Source organism: Anser brachyrhynchus (assembly GCF_964034855.1).
Source record: "Anser brachyrhynchus genome assembly, chromosome: 9".
Taxonomy (NCBI): domain Eukaryota; kingdom Metazoa; phylum Chordata; class Aves; order Anseriformes; family Anatidae; genus Anser; species Anser brachyrhynchus.
Window position 1 is genome coordinate 802,683 of NC_137703.1, and position 15,748 is coordinate 818,430.

The window sequence follows — 15,748 nt, forward strand, 5'->3', positions numbered from 1 at the left end:
GCACACAGAACCTATGTGCTCAAAGTTTACACCCATATTTGAGCTGTAGAAAGCTGTATGGCAGAAGGGGTGAAATATTCCGTAAGTGTGACAAAATGCTAAGAACAGCTCAGTGGTAGTCTGAGGTCTGGCCACGTCTTTCCCCAAGCTATTCGACAGTTCTGAAACAGTGAGAGCTGATCACACCAAGAAATCTGTCCTGAAAGCTCGTGCCTCTCCTGGAGGGGGACAGGGCTTTTTCCTCCCTGCATCTTCCCTGTCAGCGCGTGCCTTCTTCCTCTGCTGCCTGAGATACAGCTCCTCCATCTGCGTTTTTCTTCTGAGCCTCAGAAGAGAGTCCCTGAGAAATGGGTGATCTGAGCTGGTAAACAGAGGAAAGTAGGGTTTGTCCTAACTCTCCAGGGAGAAGCTAACACCATTTCTTTCCTCTTCAGTTGTGCTTGGGGGAGAGAGGAGGAAAAATCAGCTCAATGCAAAGGGAAGACATTTTCTGCTCATGTCTGTTGGGTTATTTAACTAAAAATCTGCTCTGCATGCTCAGAGGGACGATGTGGGAGAAGCCTAAATTTTTTTTATCTTTAAATCAGGACTCTTACCCACTCCTTGTGTGTGAGAGCTTGTAACATTTCCTTAATGGAATCATTACCTATTTTATCTATTTCTCAATTCAGTCTGTGCAGAGGTGGTTACCTGTGGGAGATGGATAGAAATCTCTTCATCCTGAGAATAGCAGCAATTAAATCTAGTCTTTCAAATATTACCTAGAAGCATATCTAGTGGTTTTTTTTTTGCCGCACCTGTTATTACACAACTGATTTGATGTATTAGTACACAATAAAGGGAGCACTCCTGCCAAAGCAGTGTGTGTTTGTTTGAGAAATGAATGTGGATATATGTGGTTTTTGTCTGATGCTGTTTGGTATCTCTGTAAACCGGGATGTGTTTGAACAACTACATTATGATGATAAAGCCAATAGCTCCTGGATATTCAATACATCTCTTTGTCTTCGAGTGTCACTTTGCAGCAGCCCTTGGTTCACAAGACCCACCCAGTTCCTTTTTTTTTTTTTTTCCCCCAACTGCCTTTTTTCCTCTGAAGCCTTCCTGCTGGTTACTGTTCCAAACACCAAAAAGGGGGTGACTGCAGTATGTAAGCCTTGATGTTTAATCTGGAGTTAAAGTGCTGACTCTATGTGCTTTGAGTGCTTGAATGCCTTGCTAAAGAACTGTGTTTTCTCCCAGCATGGCAGAATAACCTCTGTGCAGAGTGATCAGATGAGAAATCACCTCCTGGGCGGGATCCAAACATAACATGGGATTAACTTTGCCCTATCTGTGTGTGCTGGCTTGTAGCTGTTAAGAGTCAGTGAGAGCACTTAATCTGATCAGTCCTGAAGAAAAGTTCACGTAGAACATGGGAGCTAAACTGCTGTGCTTCTGCCTCGCCTCTGCCCTTGTCGCATACTACATCTATACCCCTATTCCAGAGAACATTGAGGAGGGCTGGAAGGTGATGCTCGTAACCACTATGTTTCGGACCGTCGGGCACGTGGTGAGTTCAGTCCTCTCTTTGGTGCGGGCTCAGGAGAGCACGCTGGCTTGGGGAGAGGCAGGTACAGAGCAGAGGATGTTATCAGTGGCTCTGTGGGTAATAGATATATGGCAATACATGTGTAATACATATATAAGTTAGTATATAGGACAGTAGTATCTAAAATTGAGCATTGAACTTTGTGTAGCTGACTATAAAGAGACTGTTAGAAAAGGTTAACGGCACAGTCTTGGAAAAAAAGGACAATGAGATTAACTAGAGGTGTGATATATAATGTGAATATGGATAGATAAATGCAAGCAAGTGTATTTTGTGGTATGGTCCTTTGCAGCTGAAGCACTGCCCCTTGAACTTTGTGTGTCACAGAACCTGTATATCGAGCTCCCTCAGAAGCGTTTTGTTGGATGTCAGCAGACGGAAAGCTAGAGTACTTCTTAAATGCTGTTACCTTTGTGGTTTCTTAGAAATCTACTGATAGCATGAGCCTAAAAATAAACAAAGCTAATTAGAGGCGTGTTAAAGTTAGAGCACGAAGAAATTACACTTTTTTTTTTTTAAAACTGATATGAACTAACCATAATTTGGCTTTAAAAAAAAAAAAGGTTTCTGGCTAAGCAGCACAGAACCATATGTTGCAGTCTGGAAAAGCAGTGGTATTATACCCTGTCTGCAGTTACACGGCAATATTTACTGACAGTGTGGTCCTTATGTTGTTCCATGCTATTTTTACATATTACATCCTTGGCTCCTGCTTCATTTCAGTCATGTTGTGCAGCTATTTCATACGTATTTAAATAATTTGCAAACCTGTACGTGAAGCATAAGTAAGTTCTGTAGTTCCCACCTCTGAAGTACATTGCACTTGGAGCTGTTTTGAACCCAGCCTGCACCTAACACGCAGCCATGGCTGCAGCAGTGTGACCACACTAAAAACAAGGTCAAAGATGAAGGTTAGGGGGCAGCAGGGGAGCGCAGTGTTGCAGACATCTTTCTGGATGGCTGCAAACATTTGGAGGCTGCTTTTTTCTCCACCATAAAAATCTATTGAAAGGAGGCTTTAAGGAGCCATGGGAGAGGTTTCTAGTTTTGCTTGACAGGTGCTCCTGAAATGCTTGCTTGCTGTGGACCCGAACTCTTGGGCTGTGCTTAAAAGTGCATGATGATGAGTCAAGCTGGGCAGTGGTTTTGAGTCATGTTCTGTCACCAACTCTTTCATTTCTGCATTTCTTCTCTGCTTCCCACTGGTAGTACAAGAATTCTTAATTGATTCCTGAGGGTGGGATTAATCAGGTGTTGGGAAAATGCTTGAAAGCTGTTTTCTGTTGTGAAAGACTATAAAATCATATCATATCATTTTCAAATACAAAGCTGTTGGTTTCTGTAAGACTTTTGATATAGGGACAATCTGCTATTCATCTATTCATTTTTGTCAGAAGCAGGAGAAATGAAGAAAAATCCACGCTTAATGCATTTATTCATCTGTTAATTATGTCACCAACGAAATGTGCCAGTGGTGGGTATCCTTAATGCATCTTCAAAGGCTGATGCGTGGCTGTGCGCGCACACAAACAGCGTGCTCACTGGCGATGGTTCGCGGGCCCCTGCAGAGCACCTGGGCCGAGCGCGGCGGCTGTGGCGGCCGGGACGTGCCAAGCAGGGTGGGCTTCCCCCCATCCCCGCGCTCGGCTGCGGGGAGAAAGTGGCGTGTGCGGAACAGCCGTGCGCCTCGCTGAGGGAAGGGGGGCAGCTGCTAAGCACGTAAGGGCCCTCCTGGCAGGCAGCCCATGCTCGTACAACAGTACGTTCATGGAACTGGTACGTTCATTACCTCTGCCAGCTTTTGATATGCTGGCTTGCTTCTTCCCCTTCTAAATCTTCTTTCGGAAGTAGCCTGTAAAAAAAAAAAAAAACAAAAACAAAAACAAAATCAGTTCATTTGTGTAGCAAAGCTTTGTGCCTGGTCATTTGGTCAGACCTGTAGCCTTCAGCACAGCAGGGCTAAGTGCTCAGGAAGCAGACGCAGGCTCTCTCAGTGTTGGAGCGTTTCGTGTTTTCACTTTAAAATGGAATTGGTGTCTTTCGTGGCTGTTGCATTAGCTGCCCGTTAAACCTAAGTCTGCTATCAGTAGCAGTGGTGTGGAGCAAGCATGTTTTATAACTGTGCTCAGATCTCAAGCAGAACCAGAATCCTGTGGGGCTTTGACAAAGATAGCTTCCTTGGAGTTTTTAAGATGTCTGTTAAGCCTCCTAAATACGTTCTGAATGGTCATCCGATTGCAGGGCAACAATTTGTAATCACTTAATTGTAGCTCTGGATTTGAAGAGACGACCTATTTTAGTCTAAATCCCTCAGTTTGGTTTGAGGAAGGGCTGCCACCATCGAAAACTCCTTCCGGGAGGGTCTCCTGTTGAAACTCCCAAGGTGATATACAACAAAAGCTGTCAAATAGCAGATCTCAGTCCTCCTCCTCCCTGCTTTAAAAGGTACCTGGGAGCTGTCCAGATTCTGAGCCAAAGTGTGCAAGCTTGTCTCTGATTTTGGGCTTCCTGACCCAGACTGCCGGTGCTGTCAGAGGGTTCCATCTTGTGGCGTCTTCACTCTCTGGAAGGCGTTCGCTCTCTACATCGGCTCCGTTCTGTGGATGAGTAGCTGATGTGCATAAAGCCTGCGCTGGTTCCAGGCCTCTTTTGAAATCTGTGATTTCAAAATCAGCATTGCAGTGGGTACTGGAGTTCCCCAAAGGCAAGTCAGAGGCTCACGATTAGATTTTGCAGCTGGTTGACATGTGGAGGATTTCAGGCGGGTGTGGTTTCACTGGTACAACCAGCCTGTGGCACAGAGGAGATTCCACTTGTACAAATCCTATTACAGAAGAGAGGCTGGGAACGTCTCAGTTTGCATGTTTATGTTATAACAAATCAAGCCTGCTTGCTATCTAGGTTGGGAACAGCCTTTGAGAATAAACTGGCTGTTTTCTGTGGTGGTAACGAAATTCTTCACGTCTTCAGGCAGTACTGTATGCACATAATATAAAATGTATGCACTGTATAAATTGCAAGACATCTTTCTTCATAGCTAAATGTTTCCCTAGCTGCAGCACTGCAAAATCCCCCAAAGCTTTCTCCATTATTTGTCTTGCTGCTCAGAAGCAGTGAAATCCTTATTTGAGTTCTGTACAGCCCATCTCACAAAAATTGCCTGGCTTCATGCTCGGCTGTCAGAATGCGTCCCCTGGAGGGGTGCCTCCACCTGAATTATTACCAGTTCAGATGAGTAAGACTTTAAAAGTAACGTTAGGTTCTCCGCCTGCCAAAGCACAACCTGTCTATAAATAAGTTTTTTGTGTGTGTTCTTTTTCTTTGCTGTCATGTAAGGACCTCAACATGAACAACGAAAATGAACTTGCTACCTGTGGTAGAAAGCAACTGTGAAAAATGCTTTCTAAGGCATAAAGAACAGAAAAAAAAACTAAAGTGGCTGGTTTTCCTCTTACCCTGTAACATGCATTAACCTCGGATCTGTGACAATGAGAATTTTCAGATGACAGCATGATTTCCTTTCGTCTTTCATTTTTGAGGGAATTTCTACCATCGTGTGGGAGTCTTTCACAAGCTCAGAGGAATTACGACAGAATTCACTTTGACCCGTATATTTAATTTTACAAGATGCTAATCCTAAGGGAAAATACTACAACTAAGACATACTTATGTAAACTGTGTAATCTCTATAGATAAAAAGGTGCAGTTTTTGGCATGTGTATGTATCTGTCTCCAATGAGCTTATAAAATGTGGAAAATTATGATTTTATGTATGTATATAACCATTTACAACAACCATAATCAGGAAATAAGACCATATTCAATTCAAATTTATTACTATGGCTTGTATGGTATGAAAACAGTACTAAATCTTTGCTTTTGAAATAGGGAACATCTTAGGAGGAAAGCAAAACATTCTGAATATTGTAAACTTATAGCACAAAACTGCAAATGCTGTTGTTTCCTCACAGAAAGCCAGTCAAAGTTATCAGTGCAATTATGGGATTGTTTATGCCTGTTCAAACAAATAATTATATGCTGATCTGAAACTTAAGTAAGTTCTCCTACTATCACAGAACATCAGCCTTTCACTTTTCAGATGTTTAACTAGAATATGTACAAGAGCAGTGCATGTTAAACCAAAAGGTAATAATGTAAATTAGTTTGAAAATTCTAATTTTGCTTGAAATGAGAAATCTGAGTTCTTAGTTCACGTTCAGATTTTCAGATAGCAAATGGCTTTCAAGCAAATTTGAAGTTGTATTCTTTAATACACTTTGTCTTAAATAAAACTCAACAACAACAAAAAACCAAAAACCTCCTCCTTAATGTATTAGATAATATAATTCTCCCTAATATGCTCTTTAAACAAAAATTTAAGCATCTTTCACAGTATAGAAAATGAAGCCTTTATTTTTTTTCATTGTGACATTATTCTTTTGTCATTTTTTTGTATTTCCAGGATACATTTCAAATATCTTATAAGCAATGTGAGAAGTGATTTTCTTTAAAACACCATTTAATCTAATGAAAAAAATATTAAAAAAAAAAAAAGTGAGATTTATGTATGTTCAAACTCTGGCCACATCTGTATTTGTAGCAATTCTCCCAAGGCAGCTGTGAGGAAACGTGGCACCTCCTTTGGTGTGCGAGTGCTTTTGGAATGAGTAGCAGATCTGCATTTCTGGCACAGTTGTTAGCAAATGCCCTTAGGAATGTTTTTGCTTAGATTCACTCTCATATACGAAGGATTGAGTACAATTAAAGCCAACACAATTCTTGAAAAATGTTTTAAGTTCAGGCTATAAAATAGTCTGTGAATAAGAGGATTCTGAAATGTTTTAATCCATGTAAATTGTCATGATATTAGAGAAGCCAAAGGTGATAAATATACTTTTGAAGCTTGCAGATTGCCTGCAGATTTCCTTGTTAGGGTTTTTGTTTGTTTGTTTGTTTTAATTTTATTTAGCATTTTAAAATAATTGTGATCTAATCTAGAATCATAGAATTTCATAATAAATGTTTTGGAACATGACTTCAAAGGAAGCTGCTGTAACAGTATTAAGGGTTGGCAGTTCCCAACTCCCTGAACCACATCATTTTTCTTCTGTTAGGAAGTTTCTGTGAAGTCTGTTTGGAAAGCTTTCCCCGCCCTTCCCATAGGCACTCTGACCCCCTGCTTTTCCCACCTCGGAGGTGCCAAAGGTTCCAGCCCTGCCGTACAGCCAAGCTAGGGTCAAGAATCCTGGGAAAAAGAAACTTTCTAAAGGCACTAATCTTACGGATATTCTCAAGACTAGTGCATTTATTGGGCAAACAGGTGCTGGTTAGCATCATCCTAATTTCCCCTCTTGGTGCAGGATTCTCTGCTGGCCTGGTGGAATTTCTCTTCTGGTCAGAGACTTTGTGGGAATTCATGGTCTGCACTGACACAGGCTGCTCATTGAGCAGACCCTCGTATTGGGTCTGGGGAGGCTTTAGTTGGTTCTGCTTTCTTCCAGATCCTCTGTCATGTCCTTGTCCATCAAGGCTTCTAGTCAGCTCATCCCATTTCATACCTGGTGTCTTAACAATGACAAGCAGCCATGTCCCCCAAGCTGCCTTACAGGCACTCCTGGGACTGAGTTTCACGTGGAAATAGTGGGAGAGAAGGGAGCTGAACAGCTTGGACTGGGCAGCATTGACAGTCTGAGACAGTAACTCCTCTGAGTCAGCGATGTTTGGCTTAGGGACTTCTGCAGCAGCTTTATAGACTTGTGCAACGTTAAGTGGCTTTATGGAAATGTGACCTCGGAGTGACTAAGACTGCATTTAAAATACTGTTTTCTCTTCTCTTGGGCTTTAGGCTGAGGTTGCTGATCGGCTGGGTCTGATGCACTACATGGAAGTTCTGTCGCTGATCACAGTTGCTGAATACATTGCACCGACCTCTGATGAGAACGTCACCGTGACGGACACAGAGTTCAGCAACGTGCCCGTCCGTCTGTACCTGCCCAGGAAGCCAGCTGGTGGACTGAGGAGGGCAGTGATCTACTTTCATGGTGGAGGATGGTGTGTAGGGCAGGCAGGTGAGCTCTGTCGTTACTCGGGCTCTGGATGGAAGGTCTCGATGGCCCAATTGCAACAGAGAGGATTGGAGGCTGGTATTTCACCAGCTTAAATGCAGCAGCTTAGGAGAGGATGGTCATTGTCATGAGGAGGAGTATGAACCACTGGTTCAGGGGTCTACTTCTGTCATGGTATTTTACGTGCAGCTACTAGCATGGTTAGGGTGTATTAGTCGGGGAAAAGAGCAAAACTGAGTATCTTCAGGGAAAAAACAAACAAACAACAACAACAAAAACCCCTCCTCTCCATGTAAGGATAAAAAAAGAAATGGAAATCAAATGGGGATGCAGTGACTAAAGGTCTTTGGTTCCCAGTAGCTTGATTTCCAGGAGCTTCCCCATACCTCTTGCTCAAGGAAGGGCATGGGGTATTTATTGTCCCCTGAAATATATTTTAGGGAGTTTTGACATATCAGAAGTCATCTATTACTTAATCTTTCATTCTCATGAATGTGCTTCTAGGAGGGCAAGCACGTTTCTTGTGCTTCGGCTACAGTTGTGCTGTCAATATTCATCTCATGTTCGGTGTTCTTCCACATTAATTGCAACAGGGTTTTCTAAAATGTTTTAATGGTGTGCTATGCTTTAGCTATTATTATTTCGTGGGAATGTTTCATGTTCCATCTCAAGCCCAGTCACGTTCTCCCCTAGAGCATATCCTCTGCTTCTCTTTGCCGTAGTTCAGTGCTGTACATAAATGGACAAGTTATCATCACTGGCCATCACCCAAACTGGCATCAGAGCTATAGTAGATATGGCTGAAGTTCCCAACAACCAAGCCATAGCTCACTTAAGTTGTTGGGCTGCTTGTTTCTTGTGTTGTGTAGTGCTTGGAGATTTAAATAATGTATAGTATATTTTTTTCCATGCTTAATCCTATTGGATAGCATTCAAGTGATGGCTGGATCTCTTGTCCAATTCATGCTTTGAGATAAACCCACATGTGTCACAGTCACATTATGCTGCTGCAGAGTCACCTGAAAGTTTCTGCCAAGAGGAACACGCAGCTGTATATGTATTTGTTCTTAAATGCACTGAGATATATTTTAAGTGACTCATTTCATTTCAGGCATGAAATCCTATGACCTTCTGTCAAGGTGGACTTCAAACCAGTTAGATGCTGTGGTCGTATCAGTCGAGTAAGAGATTCTCCCTCCAGATTAATGAGGGTTTGGAATAAGTTAATCTATTTCAATTTAATTTTGCAATGTATTTTATTTTGATCATGTGCTTTCCTTCTAGTTTTAAGTATTTGTAAACAAAAGCTGTCAAGGTTGAAGTGGTGAATTGTGATTGGTGGTTATTTCGGATATTGCTTTTTGATGTTGGGTGGGTAATAAATCCTGTCTCCAGGATAGGCAGATAATTCCCATTGCTGTAGGCACAGACAAATAGCAAGCATTCACTAGCTAGGACAGATGCTAGCTGTCCTTTCTGTTTTTATTAACAGCAGGAAGTAACATCTGCAGTGTTTGATCTCCTTGCTGTTTTGTATAAACAGTAATACTAAAATCATCTGCTTGGTATTCACTAGTAACTTTTAAAAGAGGATTTTAATTTTAGATCATTCTCAAATAAATGATATCAGATAGCTTTTGTGTTGCTGGGCAAACCACCTGAGCAACATCTCTATTGATTACAGCTGTGTGCAAAGAGAATAATAGTGCAGGTAATTCAAGATACCTTTCTTGAATTGCTTTTGTTGCTGCAGATTTCCTGCTGCACTAGTAAATATGCTTGTCCTGCTAGATCCTGTTGTTGCTGTCATAATTACATTGTCTATTTAAGAAAAAGGGTTAACAAGCTCCATTAACTTGTTAAAGCTGGTCTATGCTCCAGCTCCAGTTTTGATAGGAAACAAATCATTCAGCTGAGGAATTATTCCTTCTCTAAACCCCAGCATATATTGATAACATTTTTGGATAAAAAGTGAAGGGCTGTGGGACTGTGTTTCAAAGAAGGGGTGTGGAGAGAACAACAGCCATTGCTTTACTGAGGCAAAGTCCTGTCTGGTGGACTGAGGGAGGTGCCCGCAGTTACTTTCTGGCACCCCTCGGTGCAGCGGGGCTGGCAGCAGGAGCGTGATGGTGCCCAGAGCAGGTCACGGCAAGCAGCCTGTCCCCAACCAAGGACCCTGCTCTGCTCTGCACTGGCACGGGCAGCTGTGGGCACCACAGGAGGAAAACTGTATTCCCCACTCCTTTACAGAAGCACTTCCCTGCTGAGTACAAGATTTGGAGGCATCATAGGGCAGGTTGTCCCAGCCTCTCCGGTGCTGCTTGCTTTCCTTTTGTTGTTCAGATTCTGAAAGTTGTTCAGAAATTCAAATTCTGGTGTGAAGTGGTGCAGGAAAACGGTCCCTTCCCACTCAGCAGATTTGCTCCCGGTATGTATCACAGAACCGTAGAATCATTCAAGTTGGAAAAGATGGCTAAGATCATCTAGTCCAACCTTTAACCTAGTACTGACAAGTCCACCACCAAACCGTGCTACTGAGTTCTACATCCACACCTTTCTTGAAGACCTCCAGGGATGGTGACTCAACAACTTTTCCTGGGTAGCCTATTCCAATGCTGCACAATCCTTTCAGTAAAGAAATTTCTCCTAATATCCAACCTAAACCTCCCCTGGTTAAACTTGAGGCCATTTCCTCTCATCTTATCACTTGGTGCGTGGGAGAAGAGCCCAATCGCCAACTCTCTGCAACCTCCTGTAAGGTAATTGTAAAGTACAGTAAGGTCTCTCCTGAGCCTCCCTTTCTCCAAAATAAACAACCCCAGCTCCCTCAGCCTCCCTTGTAAGACTTGTTCTCTAGACCCTTCACCAACTTCATTGCCCTTCTCTGAACACAGCACTCGAGGTACAGCCTCACCAGAGCTGAGTACAGGGGTACAATCGCTTCCCTAGTCCCACTGACCACACTATTTCTGACACAAGCCAGGATGCTCTTGGCCGTCTTGGTCACCTGAGGACACTGCTGGCTCATGTTTAGCCAGCTGTTGACCAATACCCGCAGATTCCCTTCTGCTGGGCAGATTTCCAGCAACTCTTCAGGCACTTTCCAGCCACTCTTCCCCCAGCCTGTGGCACTGCATCAGGTTGTTGTGCCCCAAGTGCCTTGTTGAACTTCATACAGTTGGCCTTGGCCAACTGTATCATTTTGCATTAGAGTGACTAGAGTAAATTTTACTGATTTTTTTTTTCCCCCTTTATTGCTTTCCTGAGCAAAAACAGCTGCAGGAAAACACTAGAGTTGCTTACTTTTCACAGGCCAGCAGAATTTACTGAGTTTTAATAAGTTACACCTTTATGATTCCACTTACATGTACATTTTTTTATTACTGTGCTGGGCCACAGCCCTGTAGGAAGATGTCAGGCTGCATACACACAGAGAACAAAGCAGCACTCTCCACCCCACGCAGTGTAGGGTTTGAGCAGTAAGAAATGGTCAGAGTTGGAATGCTAAAATGAAATAATAAGAGAGTACTTGTCAAGAAGAAATTGAAAAGCTCTACATACCAGTTGCCTAACTTTTGCCAATTCCTTAGAAAAACAAAGGAGTTTTTTTAGAAGGGTTTTTCAGGAAGATATCAATTTTGTGCGTGTTTATGGGGAGATCCCCATCAGAACTGGAAAAACAAAGCAAACCAAAAAACAAAACATACTTGGCTCATGAAGGCTGATACTATGAACTAGCTGCAGATGAGCTGACTTTACAACACAAAACACAGTGATATAAAAAAGATGAAAAGATGCATAGAAAGGTACAACATACTCAAAGTGATGTTCTGGGAAACTGATCATCACAGAAGTGTTTTTGATGGTGCACAGCAGGGCTGCAATAAAAGGAGATTGCAACAGTGAGACTATAAAATGATTAGAATCTGTAGAGTAGTTTTGCTGTTTGGGTTGGAAAAGAATGGAGATGGCTGTATGGGAGGAATCTGCTTGATGCAGACATCTTCTTTATGTAAGACCTTGAAGCAGGTCCAAATCCAATATTGTTGATATTATTGAATGATACTGAAAGTTATTGGATGTTGTTGCTGAGTGGGGAGGTCCTGGGGAATATTTGTTGGAAGGAGAAGAGTTTTTAGACTTAGAGGTCTGCTTAGATATTTATGGAAGGAGAAGAGTTTTTAGACTTAGAGGTCTGCTTAGATATTTAGCGAAGCATAAGGAGAAAAAGGCAGATTGTTGTTATTTTTATTAGATGCAGTATTTTTAGGAGTAAACTGTAGGATAAAAATATCCTAGATATTTTAGACAGAAAACACAACTCCCTCCACAAATCCATGTGGGTATTTCATGGAAATCAATAACAACATAAAATGCTTTCCCCAAGTATCTCCAGCATTCACAGAAGCAAAAGGGTTTGGGTTGGAGGGGACCTTAAAGATCATTTAATTCCAGCCCTGCCATGGGCAGGGACACCTCCCACCAGACCACGCTTCTCCAAGCCCCATCCAGCCTGGCCTTGAGCCCCTCAATGAATGGGGCATCCACAGCTTCTCTGGGCAACGTGTTCCAGTGCCTCACCACCCTTGTAGTAAAGAATTTCTTCCTAATACCTAATCTAAATCTACCCTCTTTTAGTTTAAAACCATTATCCCTTGTCCTAACACAATACTCCCTGATAAAGAGTCCCTCTCCAGCTTTCTTGTAATCTCCCCTAAGGGATTGGAAGACTGCTATTGAATAACACATTTCTGCTTGTCTCAACAGTTACAGGTTGGCACCTAAATACCATTTTCCAGTTCAATTTGAAGATGTGTATTCAGTGACAAAGTTCTTCCTCCAAAGCAGTGTGCTCTCCCAGTATGGGGTAGACCCAAACAGGGTCTGTGTTGCAGGAGACAGTGCAGGTGGCAACTTAGCTGCAGCTGTGGCACAAAAGGTAAATGTCCTGTTTTCTAGCTCGAAACTTTTTTTTTTTTTTAATTTCATGACTAGTTAGAAAAGGCAGAAAACAAAACAAAACAAACAAACAACAAAAAAAAACAACACACCAACCAGCTCTGCTTATAACAAGTGGACCTCCCAGATACCTTTCATGGTTGCTGTAAATGGGTTGCCATGCAACAGGCAGGACTATGAGGTTTCTGAGTTTCCAATTAAACAAATTTACTTTATTCATTTAATGGCATCAAACCATCCTTAAGTAAATTTTAACTGGCTTAGCTTTATTGTTTGGACAGGGAATTTGAGAAATTTGACTCATAGAGCTAAATAATAGCAGGGATGAAAAAAGACAATGTTAGTGTCATTTGATCACAAGCAGTTTCAGTGCCTTTTGCACTTCTTATTCAAGTTTATATAAGTCAGTACGATATTGTTATTCTTGAAGTTGTTCAGATTGTAATGAATCTTGCCTGGAGAGGTTATGAACTGTGTGAAATGGTTAAATGAGCTTTAGAAATCTGCAACTTTTAAGCTATAGGAATAGGAATTTTCTATATTTACAGAAAATTTAGAAAAAGTGTGTTACTACTTAGGAAAGCATCAATACTTCAGAAAGTCTCAATGCTTCAAAAATAATGTTGAACACTGTCCTTCAGTATAAGAAATGAGATGAAATTATATTTAATGTTTGAGAATTTTTAATACAACATTCTGTTTTAGGTGATCTGCCTATGAATTTGGAATTTCTTTTAATTTATCATGTTTTAACTGGCAATCTTACTTTTCTTACCTTGTAAAATGTGTGCCTTAATTCTCTACTTTGAAGGTCTTATGTCAGTGACAGAATCAACTCTTTTTAACTGACTTTGTGTAATTATTATTATATTTTTTTTACAGCTGCTAGAGGACTCTGAAGTCACAACTAGACTTAGAGCACAAGTTTTGCTTTATCCTGCTCTTCAAACCCTTGACCTGAATTTGCCATCTTACCAAGAAAATGAAAACGGTCTGATTTTACCCAAATCACTTATGGTCAGGTTCTGGAGTGAATATTTTACTTCTGATTCATCTCTCAGGGAAGCAATGGCCTCCAACAGGCATGTCCCAGCTGAATCAGGCCATTTGTTTCAGTTTGTAAACTGGAGTAATTTGCTACCAGAAGAGATGAAAAAGGATTACGTTTACACCAGTCCTGTTTTTGGAAGCTCCAAGATTGCAAAAAAGTACCCCGGGTTTCTGGATCCAAGAGCGGCCCCGCTGCTGGCCGAAGACAGCAGGTTACACGGGCTGCCCCCTACCTACGTCCTCACATGCGAGTACGATGTCTTACGGGACGATGGAGTTATGTACGTCAGTCGCCTCAGGGCAGCAGGAGTTCGAGTCACACATGATCATGCCAAGGACGCTTTCCATGGGGCTCTGATGTTTGTATCAAGTCCAGCTAGTTTACCTGTAGGGAACAGGTTGAGAAACAGATACATTGAGTGGTTAAATGAAAATCTATAACTTGAGAAGGGTGTTTGAGGATGCCTGGCTCATCACGGGTGAAATTGAGATGTGTAGGAAAATGGAGACGATGTGAGTTTTTGGGTGTGATTGCCATATTCATTTTGTTGCCCTGCAGTGTCTGCATTACAGCATTTCTCATCATCTCCGGCAGGAAAATTAGTTTGATTCATCCTACGTGTTCTTTCAGTGTTTTCTTCTGAGCTTAAAACGAAGTGACTGGGATTTCTCTCCTGGCCAAGGCCCAAAGGGTTGTTGTGCCTGACCCTGTCTCTGCACAGCTGCCTGGGCTTGAGGAACCCCCGGCTGAGCTCCGCTGCTTACACCGCAGGCTCGGCTGGTGCGGAGTGTAGGACTTGAGGTTGGTTTTCTCATTTCTTCCTGTCGCAATGTCGTGGCAATAGGCTTGTGCAAATGTGCACTGTAGACGTTTGCACACAAAAGGCGATCAGAGGCCGCTTGTTTCCTGCCCCCTTATCCATGGGGCCTGCTGGCGAGGACCCTGTGCTGCTGTCGGCAGGTGGTGCGAGCAGAGGTGCAGAGACCAGATCTCATGAAACAAAAGGCAACTGCTTGTGAAACCCTGTCCACTGCACGTGTCTGGTGTTTGTGCTGTTGTCTCTGCAGCACAGTTTGAGGTAAGTGCTAGAAAACTGAAGGGGATAGCTGTGATAGAGTGCAAATGTTAAAAATGTGCATCGGTCTTACTCAGTAATTACCTTCATTAAGCTCTGTACTAGAAGGAAATAGTGTAACAGAACAGCACTGGATGCCCATCAGATAAAGAAAGACTGCAAAGATCCTAGCCTTAAAGTAACACTGCTGTGTAATTATGTTCTACTTACTAAACAAGGGTAATTAGAACACATAATACTTAAAGCTGTTTAGTAACTTTTGCGTATGAATTTTTAAAAATGAAATTAACTTAGCAGTATTGTAGGCTTGAAGAAATACAATTTAGTTCTGTCTTGAACAAATATCCTCAACCGAAATATATTCTGTATTAAACATAAGTACGAAAAGTTGCGAATGATGAGGGCACATATTGATTAGTTATTGATTTTAGGTTGATGGCAAGATACCAAAAAATACTTCTAGCATCCCGTTTCGTCTTTTGTGTAAAAGATATTGAATCTGGAAGAATACTGTTGGTTTTTTTTTTGTTGTTGTTGTTTGTTTGTTTCCAACTGTGTATGCGGCCTGTTTAAATGGAATTGTCAGATTGCTGTATTTTTTCATCTTTATTATGTTGAATATAAAAATTAAACTTTTCTGATTGCAGTGTACTTCTTGTCAGTCATGTATTCCTTTTATTGGAAAACAATAACAAACTTCCTTTAGTATACACGGTAAGGTGGGGTATTTCCAGCACTGCAAATGTCAGTACAATGAAACAAGTTGGCTTTTATTCAGTTAGGTGATCTCTAGATTTCTCTGAGTCTTGCTGTTTATTCTTACTGTTTTATTATTTCTTCCATATAAGCAGCAAAAAAAGACTGGCTTAAGAGAACATTTAGAGAGGGAAGTTACTTCCTTTGCATCAGAGGGGGATGTGCCCAAGCCCAGGGTGTGGATTCAGGCATCCGTCCCCACCTTACGGTGCTGTTGCTGCATTTTGGCTGTGTTTTCCTTTTCCATGGGC

The 15,748-nt window shown here is 41.9% G+C and overlaps 1 protein-coding gene across 3 annotated transcripts in view; it reads left to right on the forward strand.

The window, feature by feature from the left end:
• AADAC (arylacetamide deacetylase) overlaps nucleotides 1-15,392 on the forward strand; it is a 48,351-nt gene extending 32,959 nt beyond the window's left edge. For 2 of the 3 annotated variants that reach the window (XM_080604702.1, XM_080604701.1), the window contains exons 2-5: nucleotides 7,437-7,659; nucleotides 8,768-8,837; nucleotides 12,424-12,595; nucleotides 13,498-15,392. In XM_080604702.1, coding sequence (XP_080460828.1) covers nucleotides 7,464-7,659; nucleotides 8,768-8,837; nucleotides 12,424-12,595; nucleotides 13,498-14,106 — 1,047 coding nt within the window. In that variant the 5' untranslated portion in view covers nucleotides 7,437-7,463 and the 3' untranslated portion in view covers nucleotides 14,107-15,392. Of the gene's footprint in view, nucleotides 1-1,330; nucleotides 1,553-7,436; nucleotides 7,660-8,767; nucleotides 8,838-12,423; nucleotides 12,596-13,497 lie in introns of those variants that run through there. The other variant, XM_080604700.1, reaches the window with a different exon arrangement.
• Nucleotides 15,393-15,748: the final 356 nt, after the last annotated feature.